At 30.8% G+C, this 19079-nt stretch overlaps 3 protein-coding genes and 1 pseudogene across 3 annotated transcripts; 1 reads left to right on the top strand and 3 right to left on the bottom strand.

The window, feature by feature from the left end:
- Window positions 1-1148: 1148 nt before the first annotated feature.
- On the bottom strand, window positions 1149-1664 carry LOC149888315 (general transcription factor II-I repeat domain-containing protein 2B-like). Its single transcript, XM_090089053.1, has one exon. It carries the CDS (start codon window positions 1662-1664, stop codon window positions 1149-1151), a length of 516 nt encoding a protein of 171 aa, XP_089945179.1.
- Window positions 1665-1679: 15 nt separating this feature from the next.
- LOC149888314 (general transcription factor II-I repeat domain-containing protein 2B-like) lies at window positions 1680-2474 on the bottom strand. Its single transcript, XM_090089052.1, has one exon. The coding sequence runs from the start codon at window positions 2472-2474 to the stop codon at window positions 1680-1682; it is 795 nt and encodes a 264-aa protein (XP_089945178.1).
- A 10407-nt stretch (window positions 2475-12881) lies between these two features.
- Window positions 12882-18207, bottom strand: LOC149888312 (uncharacterized; annotated as a pseudogene).
- Window positions 14939-17147, top strand: LOC149888313 (uncharacterized). The gene is made up of 2 exons (XM_090089241.1): window positions 14939-15321; window positions 15463-17147. The coding sequence occupies exons 1-2, from the start codon at window positions 14964-14966 to the stop codon at window positions 17052-17054; spliced, it is 1950 nt and encodes a 649-aa protein (XP_089945367.1). The 5' UTR covers window positions 14939-14963; the 3' UTR covers window positions 17055-17147.
- Window positions 18208-19079: the final 872 nt, after the last annotated feature.

Below are 19079 nucleotides of genomic sequence, written 5' to 3'. Positions count from 1 at the left end.
AAAATAACGTTTTCCAAAAAGAATCTAATCATTTTCTTCAATGGAGTAGAGAAAATAACGAGTTTTCATCATGATTAAAAAAAAGTTATGATTTAAAAAAAAAAAAAGGAAGGGAATTCAGCTGTCATTCTTTTGCGATAAACTTTTTCGGTTAACCTTTTGAAAGTGGATCTTATTAAGTCACTTGGTGATCTTCCGTCACTTAATCGAAATTGGAAAATATTTAAAGTTTCAAAGCATAAATCAGATTTATACCATATATCTTTAGAAGCCATATATCATACTATATCACATTGTAAAATAGCAAGATATATTGTTTATAAAGTCGTTTTTGTATTTTAAAAATATAGGTTGCAAATTTATATGCTATAGGTAACTCCATACCTCTTCTTTATTAAGAAAAGCGTAGTTTTGAGAAAATTCTTGTTGAAACATTTCATAGGTCACTTTTTCATTGTTTTAGTAAACTGTTTTCTTTCTTCTATTTATCGTCGTCCTCATCCAATCTTATTATTATTTCATAACGCGAGATATGTTATTTATTTTTTATTTGCTTGTTAATGTTAATATTTCAAGGAAGTTAATATTTCAACAATGAGGAAGAATATTTCAAGGAAGAAATAGCGTAAGCTTTAAGTTTTAGAGTAGCGAAAATGTTTTAGGGAAAATGTCCTAAAAAGTTTCACGAGGATTGCAAAATACACATCAGCTTGTCAGATGACACTATCTTCCAGGGCAGGGGTGGCCGCAGCTTTTTTTGATAAGGGCCAAAGTTATCTTTTCAACTGTTAAATGGGGCCGAAGATTTTTGATAATATAGTTTATTTAAAATATTTTACTTAAAAATATTGATTTGCAAAGGAATAACACTTAAACACACATATTTACTAGCTAACAACATATGCTGGTCACAAGGCTATTAGGTATTATACAAATTATAGTTTATTGGTAATCACGAACCTGCCTTTTTTCACAATATTTTTAATGTCAATAGGCAACTGACTGGTTGCGATTCTTAATGTATTCTGCAAGTTAGTATCTGTCAGTACAGATCTTGTTTTGGATTTTGCAAATTTCATACGAGAAAAAACACTTTCACACAAGTATGTGCTACCAAACAAGACACCCATCATTTTTGCATTGTTGACTCAGTTGGTGTTCTTATTCTGGTCAAAATGTTTGTAAAATAACAATAAATTTTGTTTATTATATGCTTCTCTCAAAACATCGCTGCATTGAAGATCAATTAACTCCATTTGGAATTTTTCTGGTACAGTTTCAATATCAGCAGATAATGGGACTGTGAACAATTGGATTTTGTCTGCATGATTCTTAACATCTGCAAACCGTTTTGAAAATCTTGTTTTCAATTCAGCAATACAGGTAACAAATTTTGCTGTGTTTCCAGGATTCAGCTCACCCAAAGTTGGAAAATGACTAAAATTTCCAGTTCTTAACTGCTGCTCCCACAAAGTTAATTTCAACTGAAAAGCTAGAATAAGGTTGTACATTTTTCCAATTAATTTATCTTTTCCTTGGAGTTCTTTGTTAAGTATATTGTAATGTTGGGTCAAGTCTACTAGAAATGCAAATTTTCCAATAAACTCTATTTCTTCTAGCTCTGGTGGATAATCTTTGTTGATAATTTTGAAAAAATCCAACATATTTTGTCTCAAATCTTAAGTTCTTTTCAGCATATTACCTCTAGAAAGCCATCTCACCTCAGTATAATAAAGCATACCACCATATTCAGAGTCATTTTCAGTAAGAAAAGCCTCAAATTGCCTACTTTGTAATGCACTGGACTTAAAGCTGTTTATTGCTTTAATTATTACAGACATTACATTTTCCACATCCACAGTCTTTCTTGTTAAATTTTGCTGATGAATAATACAATGCAGCTTAATTAATGACAAGTTGTTTTCTGCCATTTCATTTTCCAGTCTGGAAACAACACCCATTATTTTTCCAATCATTGAGCTGTCACCATCTGATGTAATTGAAATTAATCTGTTGTAATTCAAGTTGAACTTTTTAAAAACTTTCTTCATGCCAAGAAAAATGTCTTCTCCTGTTGTTTTGCCTTGCATAGGACAGATGTCAAGTAGCTCTTCAGTAACAAGAAAATCATTATCAATATCACGAATAAAAATAGCTAATTGAGCAGTTAGTGATATATCAGTTGATTCATCTAAGGCTATTGAATAATACTGAAATGCTTTTATTTTTTCAGTTAATGACAAACTCAGATCATCAGCAATATCACATGTTCTTCGTGTAACTGTTTGTCTTGAGAGGGAGATATTATTTAAAATTTTCAATTTTTCAGGATAAATGTTTTTGAACACAATTTCAAGAGATTCCTTAATTATTTCCCCATCACTGAATGGTTTAAAATTTTTAGCTAAAAGAAGACTCACTTCATAACTTGCAATAGCAGCATTTTCTGTTTCAGTGTTGCCCCTTTTTAACATTACATATGTTTATAGTTTTTTTTGTTATCTTTACAATTAACTGACGGGCCGGATAAAAGGTTACTGAGGGCCGGAGTTGGCCCGCCGGCCTTATTGTGGCCACCCCTGTTCCAGGGTATAATTGCCTCACCATGATATTTCAAACAGGCTACAGAACCTTAAAGTCCCATCATCTACATCACTATTTACGCTCACCTCAAAACTAAAATGAGCACGAGCTGAATATTTTTGAATTAGAGAAGTTTGATTAGTTAAAAAAGACTTTTTTAGCTGTTTATTGTTCAAACAGTTTTCTTTCTCTACTTCTACTCGTCGTCAAAACATTCAATGGCCATCGTAAGCGTCATCATTTCATAACAGAAAACTTTTTTTTTTTTTTATAATATCAAAACAAATTTTAAAAAAGTTGAATAAGATATTTTAAAGATATTGATTTTTTTATATAGTAAATAGAAAACTTTCAGAAATATTTTCAACAAGGTAAGATATTTTTATCGAACGCTAAACACCAAAGAAAGATAATTAAAAAAAAAAAAAATGTTTACGGCTCTATATTTATGAAGTCCATTCACTGCTTGCAGAAGCAATATGTGCAACCAACAGCATCTAAATCTTCTAAACCCCAGGCACAACTTGATTCAACAGATAGTAAAAAGATTGCTGGGGTATGCCATGTTTTTCTCACCAGCGAATTTAAAAAACATCGCAAAACTCAATAATCATGTTCGATATGTGAGTTCCCTATTTGTGATGAGCATTGTGTTTCAACAACGACATGTGAGGAGTGTGTGTAATAATAAATTTTTTTGTCATTTTTAATGCCAAGTTGTTTTTTAAAAAATAAACTTTAATAAACAGTCTTATTATTGTGTATAAATCCGGCTTTCATATATAATAAACTAAGCTAGTACCGGGGTAACCGGTTTTTGAACGGAGGAGGTATTGAGTTTGATAGTTAATAACTGCTATTGAATGATTGATCCCAAAGAATTTTGACAAAAATCTAGTGTCAAACTACTTTGGGAATCTGAGCAGTCATAAAAATATTTTAAAGGGACGTTCAAACTCTACTTTGGAAACTGGAATGGATACCCGGGTAACCAGTTACTGACCAGACGATTAAATAAGTAGAAAAACAGCCCTGCGCATGCACAAACATACTGTAAACCTAAAAATAAGGATCCAAGACCCCAGCATTAAAAAAGTAGCTTTTAAACTTAGAAAATGGTGGTCTATGACTATTCTGCTGCTGATGTTAAACGACATCTTTGTGATGGGACAATTGAGGAATTTTTAAGTTTGACACAACGTAAATCATTTCTAAAATATGCAAATAATTTTCAATTTTTTGTTATGTATTGAATTTTAGAAGAATATCGGGTTTTAAGTTTGAGTTTACTTGGAGATAAGATATTGCAGATATCATATATAAAAATATTCTATATAAATGCTTTGACTTTGTTAATAAAAAAAACTGTTTTAAATTTGAAATTCAGCCACAACCTGTACTGTTTAGTTTAAATGTGGCACATTTGACTTATATTCATTTAATCCTTTTCTTTTAGATGGAATTTTGTACTTATATAAACCCTTGTAATAAGCTGCAAGTTTTTTCAACAAACGAAGAAAAGAAACTTCCTTTCAGAGATATGCATAACTCTAATCATGGTGCCCATGTTGGTCTTAATAACACTAGAGTTAAGCTAAAAAGTGCCTTTTACTGGCTGGGTTAGAGTCAGTTTGTTTTTCACTAAATATTCTCTGAAAGTAATTAATTTTTTTTACATTAAAAGACTTTTAACATGGTTATTTTTAGTTTTAATGTAAAGTTAATACAATATCTAGAGTTATACACATACTTTTTATAATGTTACGTTGGTATGGTTAGTAATATGACCAAATCGGTAAAAGAACTTGACAAATGTCAGAGGATGGAGAAAATTAAAACTTGTACTCGAGAACTGAAACCTATGAAGGTTAATGAATTATGTGAGACTTTAGGTATAGACCTTATGGGTCCCCTTCCACTTACAACACTATCTATAAAACATATTTTAACTCTTACTGACCTTTGAAGTAACTATGTCGAAGCTTTTTCAATACCAGAAAAGTCTGCTTCTTTTGTTTCTAAATATCTAACTACGTTGTTTTATCGATTTGGTCCTCCAAAAAAGATTATTTCAGACCAAGAAAGAGAGTTTATATATGACTTAAATGAATTTTTATTTTATATTGTTTATATTAAGCATTTGATAAACTCAGCTTCTCATCCACATACAAATGGACTAGATGAAAGAACGAATCAGACTATAAGGAGAGCTCTATCAAAAGTAGCTAATGAAACTCAGGATTATTGAGATTCTTTACTAGAGCCAGTCTTGTTTGATGTCCGTACATCTATATAATCATCTACTAAGTTCACACCATATTTTTTGTTTTTTGTTTTATTCACACCTATTTTAAGTTCACACCATTTGTTTGGAAGAGAAGCACGCCTGTGTTCAACTTAAAATCTTAATGATAGTAATAATAATTTCATTGCTCATGACATTTTCATTTTGAAAGGTAATGCAACTGAAAAACAAATTCAAGAAAGAATGGATTCTTGTATTGCAGTTCATGCTATAGTAGATAACAATATTTGTATTGCACAAAAAAAAGAAAGAAAGAAAAAAGGAAAAGTATTATGATAAAAAACAATCGAAAGTTTTCAAAACATTTAGTTTTAAAGTACGTGAAAATGTTTTTGTAAGCAATTATAAAAAGATTGGTCGTAAATGTAGCCGTATGGAGCATGATTGGCTTGGGCATGCTACATTTATTTATTTTAAACCAACTGATGCTGTTGTGTTCCTAAATGGTAAACTGTGGAAGTCAACTGTAGCTTTGCCCAATATGACGCCGTACTTAGAAGAAAATCAAGGTTTGATCTCTAGGGGAGAGGGGGGCAGTTTAGGACAGGGGTAGTTTAGGACAATGCGAATAATCCAAAAAATACTAACTCTTCAACAAAGTTAAATATATTCGTCGACTGAAAATACTTTCACGCGTAAGCGTCATAGGATTTCTTTCACAAAGGCAGTCAGGTAGCTTTTCTACAAACGTTTTGTGGTTTTTGATATTTTTTATAATTTATTTAATTCTTAAGTGTAAGGATTTACAAAGAAATTTACTCCACCCAAGGAATTATTTTTTGCATTTTCTCTGAAAGGTATATGTTCTGCGACGTAAAATAAAAAAATTCAACGATAAAGCATAAATTCTTCACAAAAAAATTGTGGAATGTTTCCTGAGATCAGGGTTGAGGCAGCGTTAGACGATTTTCACGGGGCACATTTGGACGTGTTGCGCGGATCATAACAAACTTATCTTCAAATAAAATTATACAAAAATTAAAAATGGTGCGCAATTATAAAAAAAAAATGTGAAAGATTTGTAAACGAGGAAAATTTAAAAACTGCAGATAAACATGTTTTTGATAAAACAATGAAGTTAAGAGAAGCTGCAGGTGTATTTGGGTTCTCTAAAAGTACGTTAGCTTACAGAATAAAAATGCTCAGAAATAATAGAAAATCGTAAAGTGATAAATTTTCAACCAAATATTCTGTGAATCAAGTATTTACTAATGCAGAAGAAGCTATGTTAGAAAATTTTATGTTGAAATCATCAAAAATAAATTATGGTTTAACTTATTACCAAGCTGGAATTTTAGCATATGAATATAGTAATGCTTTGAAAAAATGTCCTGAACTATGGAGCCAAATTAAATTGCTGGCATTGAATGGATGAAAGGATTTATGATAAGACACAAAAAGCTTTCTCTGCGCAAACCAGAAAATACAAGTCTATCAAGAGCAACAAGTTTTAACCAACAAAATGTGAATGAATTTCAACTCAACTTAGAGAAAGTACTCTGTAAGTCAAAATATTTTCCAGAACGCATATTTAACATAGACGAAACAAGTGTCATGACTGTTGTGCAGGCACCAAATGTCATAGCTCAGCGTGGTCAAAAGCAAGTTGGTCAAAACATCTCAGCTGAAAGAGGACAGCTTGTAACTATGTGTGCTGTTATTAATGCAGTCGGAAACACTGTACCACCAGTTTTTATTTATCCTAGAGCAAGATTTCAAGAGCGTATGCTAACAGGAGGACCTAATGGTTGTGTTGAATTTGCTAACAACCCTAGTAGTGGATGGATGACAGGAGAACTTTTTATACGAGTGCTCAAACATTTAAAATTCTATTCAAAGTGCAATAAAGAAAACAAGATTTTGTTATTACTAGATAACCACGAAAGCCATTGTACTATTAATGCAATCAACTTTTGCAGAGAAAATGGAATTGTTTTACTTACATTCCCACCACATTGTACACATAGACTTCAACCTCTTGATGTTTCAGTATTGGGTCCTTTTAAACAAAAACTTTCTGTATCTCAAAATGACTGGTTGTTAAATCACCCAGGAAGAACTGTAACAATTCATGATTTAGCCAGTATAGTAACCCCTGCATATAATAGCTCATTTACACCAAATAATATTACTGCAGGGTTCAAAAAATGTGGTATTTTTCCTTTTTCAAGAAATGCATTCACAAATGAAGATTTCGACTGTTCAGAGGTAACAAATCAAAGCCTTAATTACATCTCTTATCAATCTAGTAATAATGACAATAATAAAAAAAGCTACATAGATTTTAATATTTTAAATGTTAATGATCATTCTATAGTAAAAACTTTTGAAACTACTGTGCCAAATAATGAGCCACTTAATGCATATAAAAACTCAACTGATGAGCCGTCACAGCCATATGCACCAGTTTTATCTCCTGAAATTATTAGACAACACCCAAAAGCACCTCCAAGAAAGAAAACATCAAGAGGCAGAAAAAGAGGAAGATTAAGAATTTTAACAGACACACCAGAAAGACCACCAAAAACAGAATCTATCACCTACACAAAACAGAAAATATTTAACAAGCATATCAACCCCCAAAAAAATTAATTAATGCAACAGTCTCTAGCTCTACCTGTATGCACAATAAAAGTAATTCTTGTTTGCAAAATAAAACAAGTTTAAACTTTAAAGACAAGCCTGTTGTATACACAGAAAAATTGAAAACAGAAGCATTAAATCATGGAGATTTTTGTTTAGTCCAATGTGCTTCAACAGTTAACAATGCAACATTAGCTTTTGTTTGCAGAATTGAAGAAATAAATGGAAACATTTTGGTTGTTAATTTGTTGAATAAAAAAGTAGGATTCAATATATTTTACTTTCCTGATATACAAAATAAGTGGTCGGTGCCAATTGCAGAAGTCTTAGCTAAACTTCCTATGCCAAACAATGCAGGAAGCATTTCAAGAGGTTCTGGTATAATATTCAAATTTGATTTTTCTACATTTAAACTTGGTTGAATGTTATGAATTCTCTCAATTCAAACAAAAAGAAAAATTTAATGTTTATCTACATCCATTTTATATTCACACTCTTTGTTTTTGTTATTAATATCTTTTTGTTAATAAGAGTGATATGTGATTGAAAAGCATTTTCATTTTAGTTTATTTGAATATATAAAAAAACTCATTAATGGTTTGAGATCTTTATAATTATGTTACTCCTAATAATTCTGTTGATTCTGTTATTGTTAATAATTACTGCTAAACGAAAAAATTAGGCTTTAAGAAACATTTCTTGTCTTTTTACTATATTTCCTAAACTGCCCCAACATTGTCCTAAACTACCCCCTCTTGTGGGGTAGTTTTGGACAATAGGTAGCTTCAATTTTAAGAAAAAAAAATAACTATAATTTATTTGAACTAGCTCGACTTAGCTTTTTTTTTGAAGAACGAATGCCTAAATTACCTTTTTCAGCAAAAAATTTAATTTTTTGTCAAACAGTACGAAATCTGTAATATCTTTTTAAAAAAGTGTCCTAATGTACCCCCCTCTCCCCTACAAACATCTTAAAAGAGCATAGCTAATGTGTGCAAAATACTAATCTAAAATATATGATTGAAGAATCCTATGAAGAAAGTTATAGTTGCTCTTCCACAGCATCAGCATTAGGTAAAAGAACACATGAAAAACATACGTCTATAATAAGGTATGATTTAGGGAGAAAGCAAATAAAAGTTAATGATGTGAGAAAATCTTCCTCTTCTCCTAGCAATTACGACAGTAACAAAATTAAACAACAAAGTTAGTTGTTGTTGAAGGGAATCCAGTTGACTTAGTTTACAAAAATGTTGAATCTGCTTTTTAAAATATCATTTAAAAAAAAAAAAAAAATGTAGAAGAACGGAGTTTACAAAAAGCTAAGGCTCTAAATATTTTAAAAAACCCATCAGGCTGGCTAGATGATACCTTAGTTGATACTGCACAGTTTACTTTCATTTTAGTTTCCTAAAATATCTGGGCTTCAAAGTTCTTATATTTTTAGCTCTTTTAATTCATTTAGTTATATTCATTCCGAAAGTTATCTAATTGTGCAAAGGTTAATGTTAGAAAACCACACTTGGTACTTTCATGTAATGTCTCTTCTGATCTTGGTTCACATTCAAAGTGTGTCCAGTACTATGATTCACTTTTTAATAGTTCAAATAAAGATGATGCACTATTATCAGTAAACACAGCTGCACGTTCCCACTTGAATTGTAAAACATGCAACTACTCATCAGTGGAAGTGATGAATTGTCAAACACAAAAAAAACGGAAATGATTGTGGTCTTTTTGCAATTGCAAATAGAACAGCTTTATGCCATGGTATTGATCCAAGTTTAATTTTATGGAGACATAATGAGACATCACCTGATATGCATTGAGAATGGTAGATTAGAGATGTTTTCTTTTGTTAGAAATCTTATTGAGTCATATAGGAATGTTTCTTCTGTATTGTTTGTATAAACTTTAACATTCGAGTTCAGTTGGTATCAATGTTTTTTAGATTTTCAACATTTACAGGGGTTAGTCAAAATACTTAGAACACCAGCTTAAAAAAAGCAAAATCTTCAAAATTAAGAATTTTTCTGGCTTTTTAGTTTATTATGAATGCACTTAATCCTGTTGATCTAAATTTTTTTTTTTTTTCAGATATCATAATTAAGAAATAAACAAAACAAAAAAAAACTTCTTGACAGACTTTTAATCAGATTTCAAATAAGGACGTTTGTTAGTGCACGTATGGCAGGCGCTAGGTGTTAGAGAAATAGCAGAGTTGCTTGGAGTTTTGAGAAGCACTGTATCGAGAGTAATGTTTGCATTTGCATTTAAACAGGAGGGAAAAATATATAAACAATTTAGTTTTTAGAGTTTAGATTGACTTTTTTTCAATTATCTGTACTTGATGGATAAATAAGACAGAAAAAGAGCTTCATCCTAATCCTCGTGCAAGAAATCGCTATGTTCAATATTCTGGAAAAATTTTGAATTTATTGTCTTAGGGCGGGCTGACTTTACTTAGGACTTTTTTATTGAAATTGATATAAATATTTATATAAACACCAAAATTGCTTTACATATAGGTTGGAAGTAAAATGATTATTATTAACTGTGTAGTATCTTCAACGTCGTTTTAATTTAAAGCATTTTGCAGCGAAAGAAACAATTATTAATTTAGGTCACATTTTGTATTTTGTAATATGCGCTATTTAGGTGACATCGTTGTCGAGAGAAGCCCGTATATTTTCTGTAAAGTAAATGAATTAATTTTACTTCTTCCGAACTGTTTCTGGAAAAATATCAGAATAACTCTACACGAATTTGCGTTGTTATTTCTAATATAAATTTTAAGTTCCTGTTTATCTGCGTAAGTGTATATCTATTTATATAATTTAAACTGAATTCTTATCTAACGCTCAAAAAGCGTTCTGTAGTCGGAAAATCTCTAAGTCTAACGGAGAATTTAAATCAAAACTATTAGCTAAAAAAATAAAACATCAATTAATAGCTTTTGACTTTCCAAACTTAGCATGAGATATGGCTGCTGGTTTGTTAATACAACGCATGCGTGCAATTTGTCTACCTTTTTAACGAACAACTTATTTAACGCATATAGTCGTTAAATAAGTAGCCGTAACATGACCCATGCGTAGATAGCTCGCTTGTCCAATTATTTAACGAGCTACTCTCAGGACTGCAAGTGCATCTTTGGAGGAAACATCCTGGCAATCGGAATGAGTCGTTGCAACAGAAAATGAGGTTCTTTGGTAGGAAAAAAGCTGTGGGAACTGGCCGAGAAAACCTCCCTACCATCCGCGATGGTAATGAAATAGGTTCTTTAAGAAGAACAGGGTAACGCACGATCGCTCAACGTGATTCAGAAAACCAAGATTCTGCAGGGTGCAAGATGTAAAGGTATTTTAGAGTAAATGAGGCTGCACAATGCAAGAAGTGGGGGGTTGGCGCAGGCTGGGACTGGAAGCGGGGTATTCACCGAAGCACGCTTATCACGAATCACAATAATGCCAACCTTGGTCACCCACAAACGCAACTTATACGGGGTGATAGCGAACACATCAAGATATCCTGTGATGTAAATAATGAAATCATATTATTTCGCTATAGAAAAAAGTTAAATATTTCCTTTTCCTATTTGGTTCCGAATATCTTTCACATTTTTGAAGCATTTATAAGTTACAATCAGTTTGTTAAAGCTTGCTTTGAATTCATTCTACAACAGAACTTCGCTGAAAGAATTGAAAATATGAAAAGGTGTCACCTAGTTATAAGTGGTGCAAGTGTGACACCTAAAAATCACACCGTCTTTTACCACATCAAGGATATCATAAGTCATAAAGAATCCCCCTGGGGCCCTATAACGAACAAACTTTGAAAACTGCTTATCGAGATTTTTATCAACATTGGTAAAGATATAAGGAAAAAGCTATTAGAGATAAGGAGCAGAAAATCATAGCTTACAGTTTATAATGAACACTTTAACCAACTTAATTCTTAAAAGCTGTTATTTTAAAGTTATGAATTTTGATATTAAATTTAAAATAGTACTGTAAAGTATTTGTAATAAAAGAGTAAGGTAAGTATGGGTATTAAGGCCCGGCGGGTAATAAGGCCCACTAATCCAAAGTTAGGGGAAAAATAAATTGTGAAACTTTTTTTCGACATTAAAATATTAGAGTTATCTGGTTTTATCACTGGCAGCAAAAAAAAAATCAGCATTTCTTTACCGCGCGTTCGACAAAGCAAGATTACTTTGTTAGTTTCGTCAAAAATTGCTTAAGTCTAATTTTTAAGATACGTGTTTTTACATTTTAAAATATTTTATAAAGCTTCTATTTTTTTCAATTGCATTTATTTGCATTAAGTACTTATTCGTTATCATTACTCATCATATAATATATATGCAAGTGTTGAAACAAAAGGATACATTATCGATAAACGTAACAGGTTCAAAGCGGGTAATAAGGCCCACTAAAAATCACCAGCTTCAGTCACCCAACCCAGTCCCTCAACAGTTTCAGTCGATCAACCTGAAATTAATCTTAATGCAAGTTTCAATGATTTAATGCCGAGTCCTGCTAAAAAGAAAAATATGGCTATGGTCGGTCGCAAAAAAAGTTTTAACTATGTTGCTAAAGCCCTAACGAAAGAAGATTTTCAATCTTCTACTTCTAAAGCTGTTAATAATAAGAATAAGGGCAAAGGAAAAGCAAATGTTTCTAAAGACCTGAAAAACGATTATTCTCAATCTTCCACTTCTAAAGCTGTTAATAAAAAGAATAAAGGCAAAGGAAAACCAAGTGCAAAGAAAAGTAAGTCTGTAAGTGTGGATGTGAATGATTGGTTTTGTTTGTTATGCCAGCAAAAGTCTGTAGAAAGTATGCGACAATGTTGTAAATGTAAAGTATGGTACCACGAGGGGTGCATGGGGTATGATTCTGAAGATGAGGAAGAATTAGTATGTGCATTCTGCGAAGAATAATGTTTTTCTTTGTAACATTTCTTTATTGAATTTTTTAATTTTCTGTTGCTATTCACTGTTGTATAAAAAATTGATTCTTTTAAAGTATATAAATATGCAAGATTACTTATTATTTTATAAATGTGAGATAAACTATGCATTAAAAGAATGTTTCCAAACTTTTTTCTGGTTTTTCTTTATTTATTTTTTGTATTTTTTACATGGGCCTTATTACCCCCATAAGGGGGTAATAAGGCCCAATTAAGGTATGCTACAAAAACATGAATAACTTTTGTTATAATTATTTCCTCAATATGCAGATAAGATTTTTACATCAAGGAATGATTAATCTTAAGCAGCAATCGAAAATATTTTTTTAAACTTAATTTTTAAAGCCTAAATGACCAAAAGTCTGTTAGGTGGGCCTTAATACCCATACTTACCTTATATTGAGCTATTTATTAGGGACTTTCATAAGGTGTGGTTTCGGCGTAAGAGATTTTGGTGAAATCTTCATAGGGGATATATGAATCCGTAATCATAGCATAAAAAAATTTAATATCAGTTTTTTGAAAATAAACTACAATGGATGATACTTTACTTAAAAAAAAAAGATTGTATAAAATGGCTAACAGACTATGGCTTATCAAGAAGTGGCACTTTAGACGAGTTATATTTCAGAATCAATAAATTTAAACTATTTCCATCCCTAACTGAAAAACTAAAAAGAAAGGCAGAAATAATTTTAGTATTTAAAACTTTCTTGGATCCGTCTTTAACTGCTCCTTGGACTAGTCACGATTCATTGCATCCTTACATAACTTCATCTATGTTTAAAAAGTATGCTTCATATAAAAGAAAAGGCATTTGGGACAGCAACACAAAGGATATATTATCTTAACAGGCAGAAAAATTGTGACTATTGAAGCTTTAACAGACTTACCTGATAACTAGTTTACCTGATACGTTGTTTGTTACAGGACTTATAAAAAAATCTTACGGAGCACAAATTCGTCCTACTGTAATTTTATTTAAAAACAACTTTCCACAAAAATTTATTGTGAATGTCATGTTGGTATCAGTGGGCTATGTTGCCATGATCTTGCTTTGTTATTATTTTTAAATCACTTTTATGAAACAAAAGAAAAAATAATATCCCTTACTTGTACCAAACAACTTCAAAAATAGCACTGTCGGAGTAAAGAAGGTTAAATAACTATGGCTCCACTTCGTCAAACTATACTTACTTTAGCTCATTTTGCTTTTAAAAAAAATAATGAAAACGTACACGAGGAAAAAATTATTGTTGCAGACCCAGAAAATTTAAAATTCAAGAGATATTCTTAAAATGAAACTTAATATAAAGTCTAAAATAAAAGATACACAAATTCCTTTTGAATCGCATTGTTACAAAGTTTTATCTAAATCAAGTGTAAAGTCGTAATCACTTTTTCACTACCTTAATTGGCACTTCACGAAAATTACTATATTTTGCTTGATGGATCATAATTATGTTAAAGAAAATCAAACCTATAATGCTAACTTTACTTTTCTAGATACTAAAAAGTTAACCACTATAAAATATAATATCAATTGTGTAATGGAAAGAACGATTTACACTGTTCCTAAAAATAATATAGTATGTACTTTTGGAAAGTCTACTAATACAAAATATACTAAAGAAAATAATATTCCTAAAATAACTGTAAATAATAAAAATATTTTAACAAGCACAGAAAACAATTTACTACCTTCGCAACATATATGCAATTGTATTCAGCAATACATAAAACAGAAATTTAACAGAAATGCACAATGCAACTAAATGCAAATAAATGTTAACATTCAAAACATATAACCAAATGATCCTAGTTAATATGCAAATTATAAAAATGTTGAGCAAAACAAAGACGCTTGGCTTATCCGAAGAAAAAACAAAACAAAAAAACTGGTAGTCGACTTCCTTCACGAACCCATATTTAAAAATTAATACGTAAACTTCCTATGGTAATTTTTAGGACCTTTTAATAAATAATAATATTAAAATACTATCAAACTACTTTCAAAAAACATTTTTACATTTATACTTTTATATACTATTTTTCAGGATTTGGTCCAATAGGAACCATTGTTAAATTAACAATATGACACAAAGTCTTCCATGTTGATGAAAGTAAGTCTAGTCTTTGCATAGGCCAAACTAAGAATTGACCAATCTCTAACATGTTCTATAGATCGTTCAACGTAAAATCTGGTTGAAGCAAAATTAAAATTTGTTAAAACATCCCCATGTGAAAACTTATCTAAATTTTTTTGTGTTGGTCGGTTTAAATAAACACTTTTCATCGAACAATAATCTTGGACCACGAAACCTCGATCTGCCATTAATTCATGTTCAAGGGTGAGCCAACTTAACACTTTAGTTATTTCTGTTATTGCATCAGATATTGAACCTGGATAAATGAAGAGCGTTTTTTCAAAAGGGATATAAGTCCATTTTTGCTGAAATCGAGCTTTTTTTACTTTTGGATTCTATAGTGTAAATGGAACAAATCTAACTATAATAACATGGATAGAAAATTATTTATCCACTTTACTTTCAATATTAAAATCACCAAGTTTTTTCAAAAGGGCATAAGTCCCAGCATTAGAAAAAAGTATAGCAAAAACTTAAGTTCACGCTTGCGCAGTAGCAACTTCCGTAACAAATTTTATCTAAAAATGGTATCTAAAATAATAGATTCAGAACTGGAAATATTTTCTTACTCTCTAACCCCTGGACATGGTCGGAAAAGATCGAAAATAAGCAAAACAGGAGAGAAAAAACGCCAGAGATATTCATCTCTTGGAAAATTACCTGTCATAGCTTGTAGGCACAACAACAAAAGATGTAAAGCAGGCAATCTTGGCAACCTGGATATTGTTGGTGAGCTCAGTTGTATTACACTAGCCACTTTTGTTAGTTCAGAATTATTATAGTTAGCTATGAGTTTCAATCTATACTATGAATTTAAAATACAAATAATTCTTTATTATATCAATCTTGACATACCAAAATTTTTTTTAGGTTTTTTCCAGAAGCTGTACAATGAAGAATTAAAAGTTAAACAGGATAATTTTCTTCTGAAGTTTGTTAAATTAACTCAAGTTAAAAGACACAGGCCAAGGAATGAATATTTTTGTTTGAGAAAACATTCAATAAACTACAGTATTGCTGACAGAAATTGTAAAACAGTTCCAGTTTGTAAAAAAACATTTCTTTCCATAACATGTGTTGGAATAAAAAGATTGCATAATCTTATAAAATATTACTCTAAAAATGGGTGTCTGAGACCTGAAAAACGCGGAGGATTTAGACAAACGATAGGTGATAAAGAAATCACCAATTCAATAGTGAATTTTATAAGTCGATATAAAGATTGTGTTTCACACTATGGGAGAGGGAAAAGTGTTAGAGTGTACCTTTCACCTGAATTAAATGTTGTAAAGTTATGGAGAAACTGGAAACTTCATAGAAACCAAGAAAATATGGGTATTTCATCACTTTCTAAATTTGAAAACATTTTTTACACAAAGTTTAATGTTGGATTTGGAAACCCAAGAACAGATATCTGTTCTTTTTGTGAAGCACAAAAGAAGTTGATAAGAAAAACATTTGATACAAAGTTAAAGGGAGAAGAGTTTGCTAAATATCGTCTGCACAAATTAAGAGCAAAAAAATTCTACTCTCTTATGAAAGAGAAAAATGAAAATGTCATTAAAGTGTGCTTTGACATGCAACAAAACCAACCACTTCCTAAATTAAGTGTTAGTGAAGTATTTTATGCTCGACAAATTTGGCTCTATAATTTAACATTTGTTCGACATGATCAAATAGTACAAAACAAAGATAACATTTTTGTTTATACCTGGTTGGAAACTCAGAGTGGTAGAGGATCTAATGAAGTTTCTTCAGCCCTGGTTCACTATTTGTCTAAGTTGGAAAAAGATTTAATTACAGAAAGAGGAGCTAAAGTGAAATTAGATCTACATTTATTTTCTGATGCTTGTTCATCACAGAACAAAAACTTTGTTGTTTTGTGTTGTTTGAAAAATTTTGTGGAAACGAGTGTTATGTTTAATGCTGTTAAACATTTTTTTCCAATCAGGGGTCATAGTTTTTTACCTCCTGATCGAGTTTTTGGGCGTATAGAAAAAGTGGTACGCAAAAAAGAAACCATTCTTTCTCCTCTGGAATATTACAAAATATTTTCAGAGCATGGAGCAGTGCAAAAACTAGGAGAAGATTGGTTTCTTAAAGATTACCAAAAAATGGCTAAACAGATTCTTAAAAAAAAAAAGCCATTTCCAATGAGAGATCAGAAAATTATAATTTACTCTCAAAAGAAAATCGAAGTGCAAAGTGCATATTCTGCAGAGCCTTGTCTAGTTAGTTCTTTATTAAAAAAAGGACAGTTACTTGCAAAAATGACTGAAGCAATACCAAGACCATTAGAAAACAAAGTCAAAAAGGAAAAGAAAGCAGATGTAAAAAAGTTAATGGCTTTCTTTGAGGTACCATATGATGCAAAGGACTTCTATGCCTGTATTCTTGATGGTATTGAGGGAGTAATGCAGAATGATGTTGATGAGTTTGATGAAAATGAACCGTTTGTTTAAACTTAATAAAATAATTTTACTAAACTTTTGTTTTGTTTTTTTGTATTATAAAATGTTCTCTATTGTTGTCTTAAAATGAGATTGTCTAAAAATATGTACTAAAAGAATAAAATATTAAATCCATTCAAATAATTTTTTGTCCCAAACATTAAGGGTTCATACATTAATGACGTCTCTGCTGAAGGGAGTATCAGTAAATTAATTCAGATGGTAATTATTGGTAAAATTTTGAATTAAAACAAAAATGTTTAATTAAACAATTTAATTATATCATAGGCATCTTTAATTCCTTAAAAACTCTTTAACCAATGTTTGATTAACTCAATTTAGTATTTTTATGAAAATAAAAAAACTGATCTGCAGCATGCTTTGAACTGGTATGGCTGAAAACCATCGAAAAACGTTTAAAATATTTTCGCTTTTCAAATCTCCATTAAACATATTTCTGGCATAAAACAACAGTTTTTTATTTTATAAACAGCGTACGTATGAATTTTAAATTTTTACAAAAAAAGAAAAATCACAGAGAGGGTCTTACTTATCATGTAACAAGGGATGAGGTGGTCAAAATATAAGGTGTGTTTTAAGAACTTACGTTACAAATTTGTAAGTCCATCCAAATAAACTTAATTGGCAAACAATTTAAAACATAATTTTGTCACAAATACTTATTTTTCTCTAAAAAAATGTGGACTTATGCCCTTTTTGAAAAACTTCTTACATTTTAACCCGTTATAAGTATACTTCAAAAAAAGAAAAATTTTAATTGTAAAATTATTTTTATGAAAATCACAATAAACTACCGCTTACAAAAAGAAAAATTTTTATTTGTTGAAAGTTTAAATAGATTATTAATTTTTTTTAGTTTTTTCAAAATATTTAAAATGTGACTTATATCCCTTTTGAAAAAACGGTCTTCAAATATCATTGAACAAAAGATCACTTCCTCGGACAAGCAGGAAAAGAATTGATGGGTAATTCACCTCGGATGAGGTAAATTACCTATCAATTCTTTTCCTGCTTGTATGCTTTTATAATGAGAAAACATAAGAGTGTTTAAATCAAAATTAGTTGGTTGTTGAAATTTAAATTTTGCGCAGTCTCTAATCAATTAAGTTAGACCATGTCCAGTCTTGACAAATATTTCTAGCATCAATATCATCAAACAATGTTTCTAAAAACACTATCCATGCAACAAAATATCTAGGGTTGAGCGAGGTCAAAAGAAGCAGGGGTCGGTCGGTTGTATCAGTGTGAATATCTCTGTACATACTATAGGTAGGACGCCTCCATGTTCGATAACTTTTACCTACAATCAATGTCCACTGTTGCTTTAGGTTGTTTGCCACCGGTGCATGAGTCATTTACGTATTCTGTGGCGCATAGTGTTTATTTGCGCAAAACTAACATTTTTACAACATATTTCGAAGACAATAATATAATTTCTGTGTCAGGTGAGTACATTCTGTTTTGGTAATTTCAAAATGTCGTTATTTTTACGTAATTTAGTGTGAATTTAGATTATCTTTACTACGATTAAATAAAAGAAATATGTCAAATAAAAAGGAACCTACCGGGGCGGTTGTGTCAACCCCGGGGTCAATTGAACTAATACAACCGACCCCACGATATCATTTTTAATATTTCTTATGGTTTATTTGCATTCAAACTGATAAAATAAATATTTTTTATGTTCGTAGTGGTTCGTAACTCTGTATTTTACTTGTAGGTAACGAAGTATACAGGTTTCATATTTTAAGTTTTTTTTATATAATATTTAGTAAATGTTGACAAGAGCACAGATAATGTCAAAAAAAACTTATTGAATACATATTAAACTCATTGCTGTAAACTAATGTGGATTTTTTCTACCTCAGGATGCCCGGAAACCGCATAAAAAGAACAGATAGGTGTAGCCAACCCCAATCTACGAACGAATCTGCCTAAAATGATGTAGTCAAAGAGGGAGTTTCTAATAGAAAAGCTGCACAAAAGTATGGTTTGTACTATGCGTCATTACGAAAG

Source organism: Hydra viridissima, unplaced genomic scaffold (genome assembly GCF_058129835.1).
Source record: "Hydra viridissima isolate aposymbiotic clone 2 unplaced genomic scaffold, HvirCarnegie_v1 scaffold_5, whole genome shotgun sequence".
Classification (NCBI taxonomy): Eukaryota; Metazoa; Cnidaria; class Hydrozoa; order Anthoathecata; family Hydridae; genus Hydra; species Hydra viridissima.
Note: the sequence above shows the minus strand (reverse complement) of the source record. Positions and strands in the feature narration are given on the sequence as shown.

What these genes read in the sequence shown, in the direction of transcription:
- LOC149888314 (XM_090089052.1), bottom strand. Translation starts at nt 2,474, where the DNA reads ATGTTAAAAAGGGGCAACACTGAAACAGAAAATGCTGCTATTGCAAGT.
- LOC149888313 (XM_090089241.1), top strand. Translation starts at nt 14,964, where the DNA reads ATGGATAGAAAATTATTTATCCACTTTACTTTCAATATTAAAATCACC. An exon ending in TGGCAACCTGGATATTGTTG is followed by an intron (nt 15,322 to 15,462) that starts GTGAGCTCAGTT and finishes AATTTTTTTTAG; the next exon opens with GTTTTTTCCAGAAGCTGTAC.
- LOC149888315 (XM_090089053.1), bottom strand. Translation starts at nt 1,664, where the DNA reads ATGTTGGATTTTTTCAAAATTATCAACAAAGATTATCCACCAGAGCTA.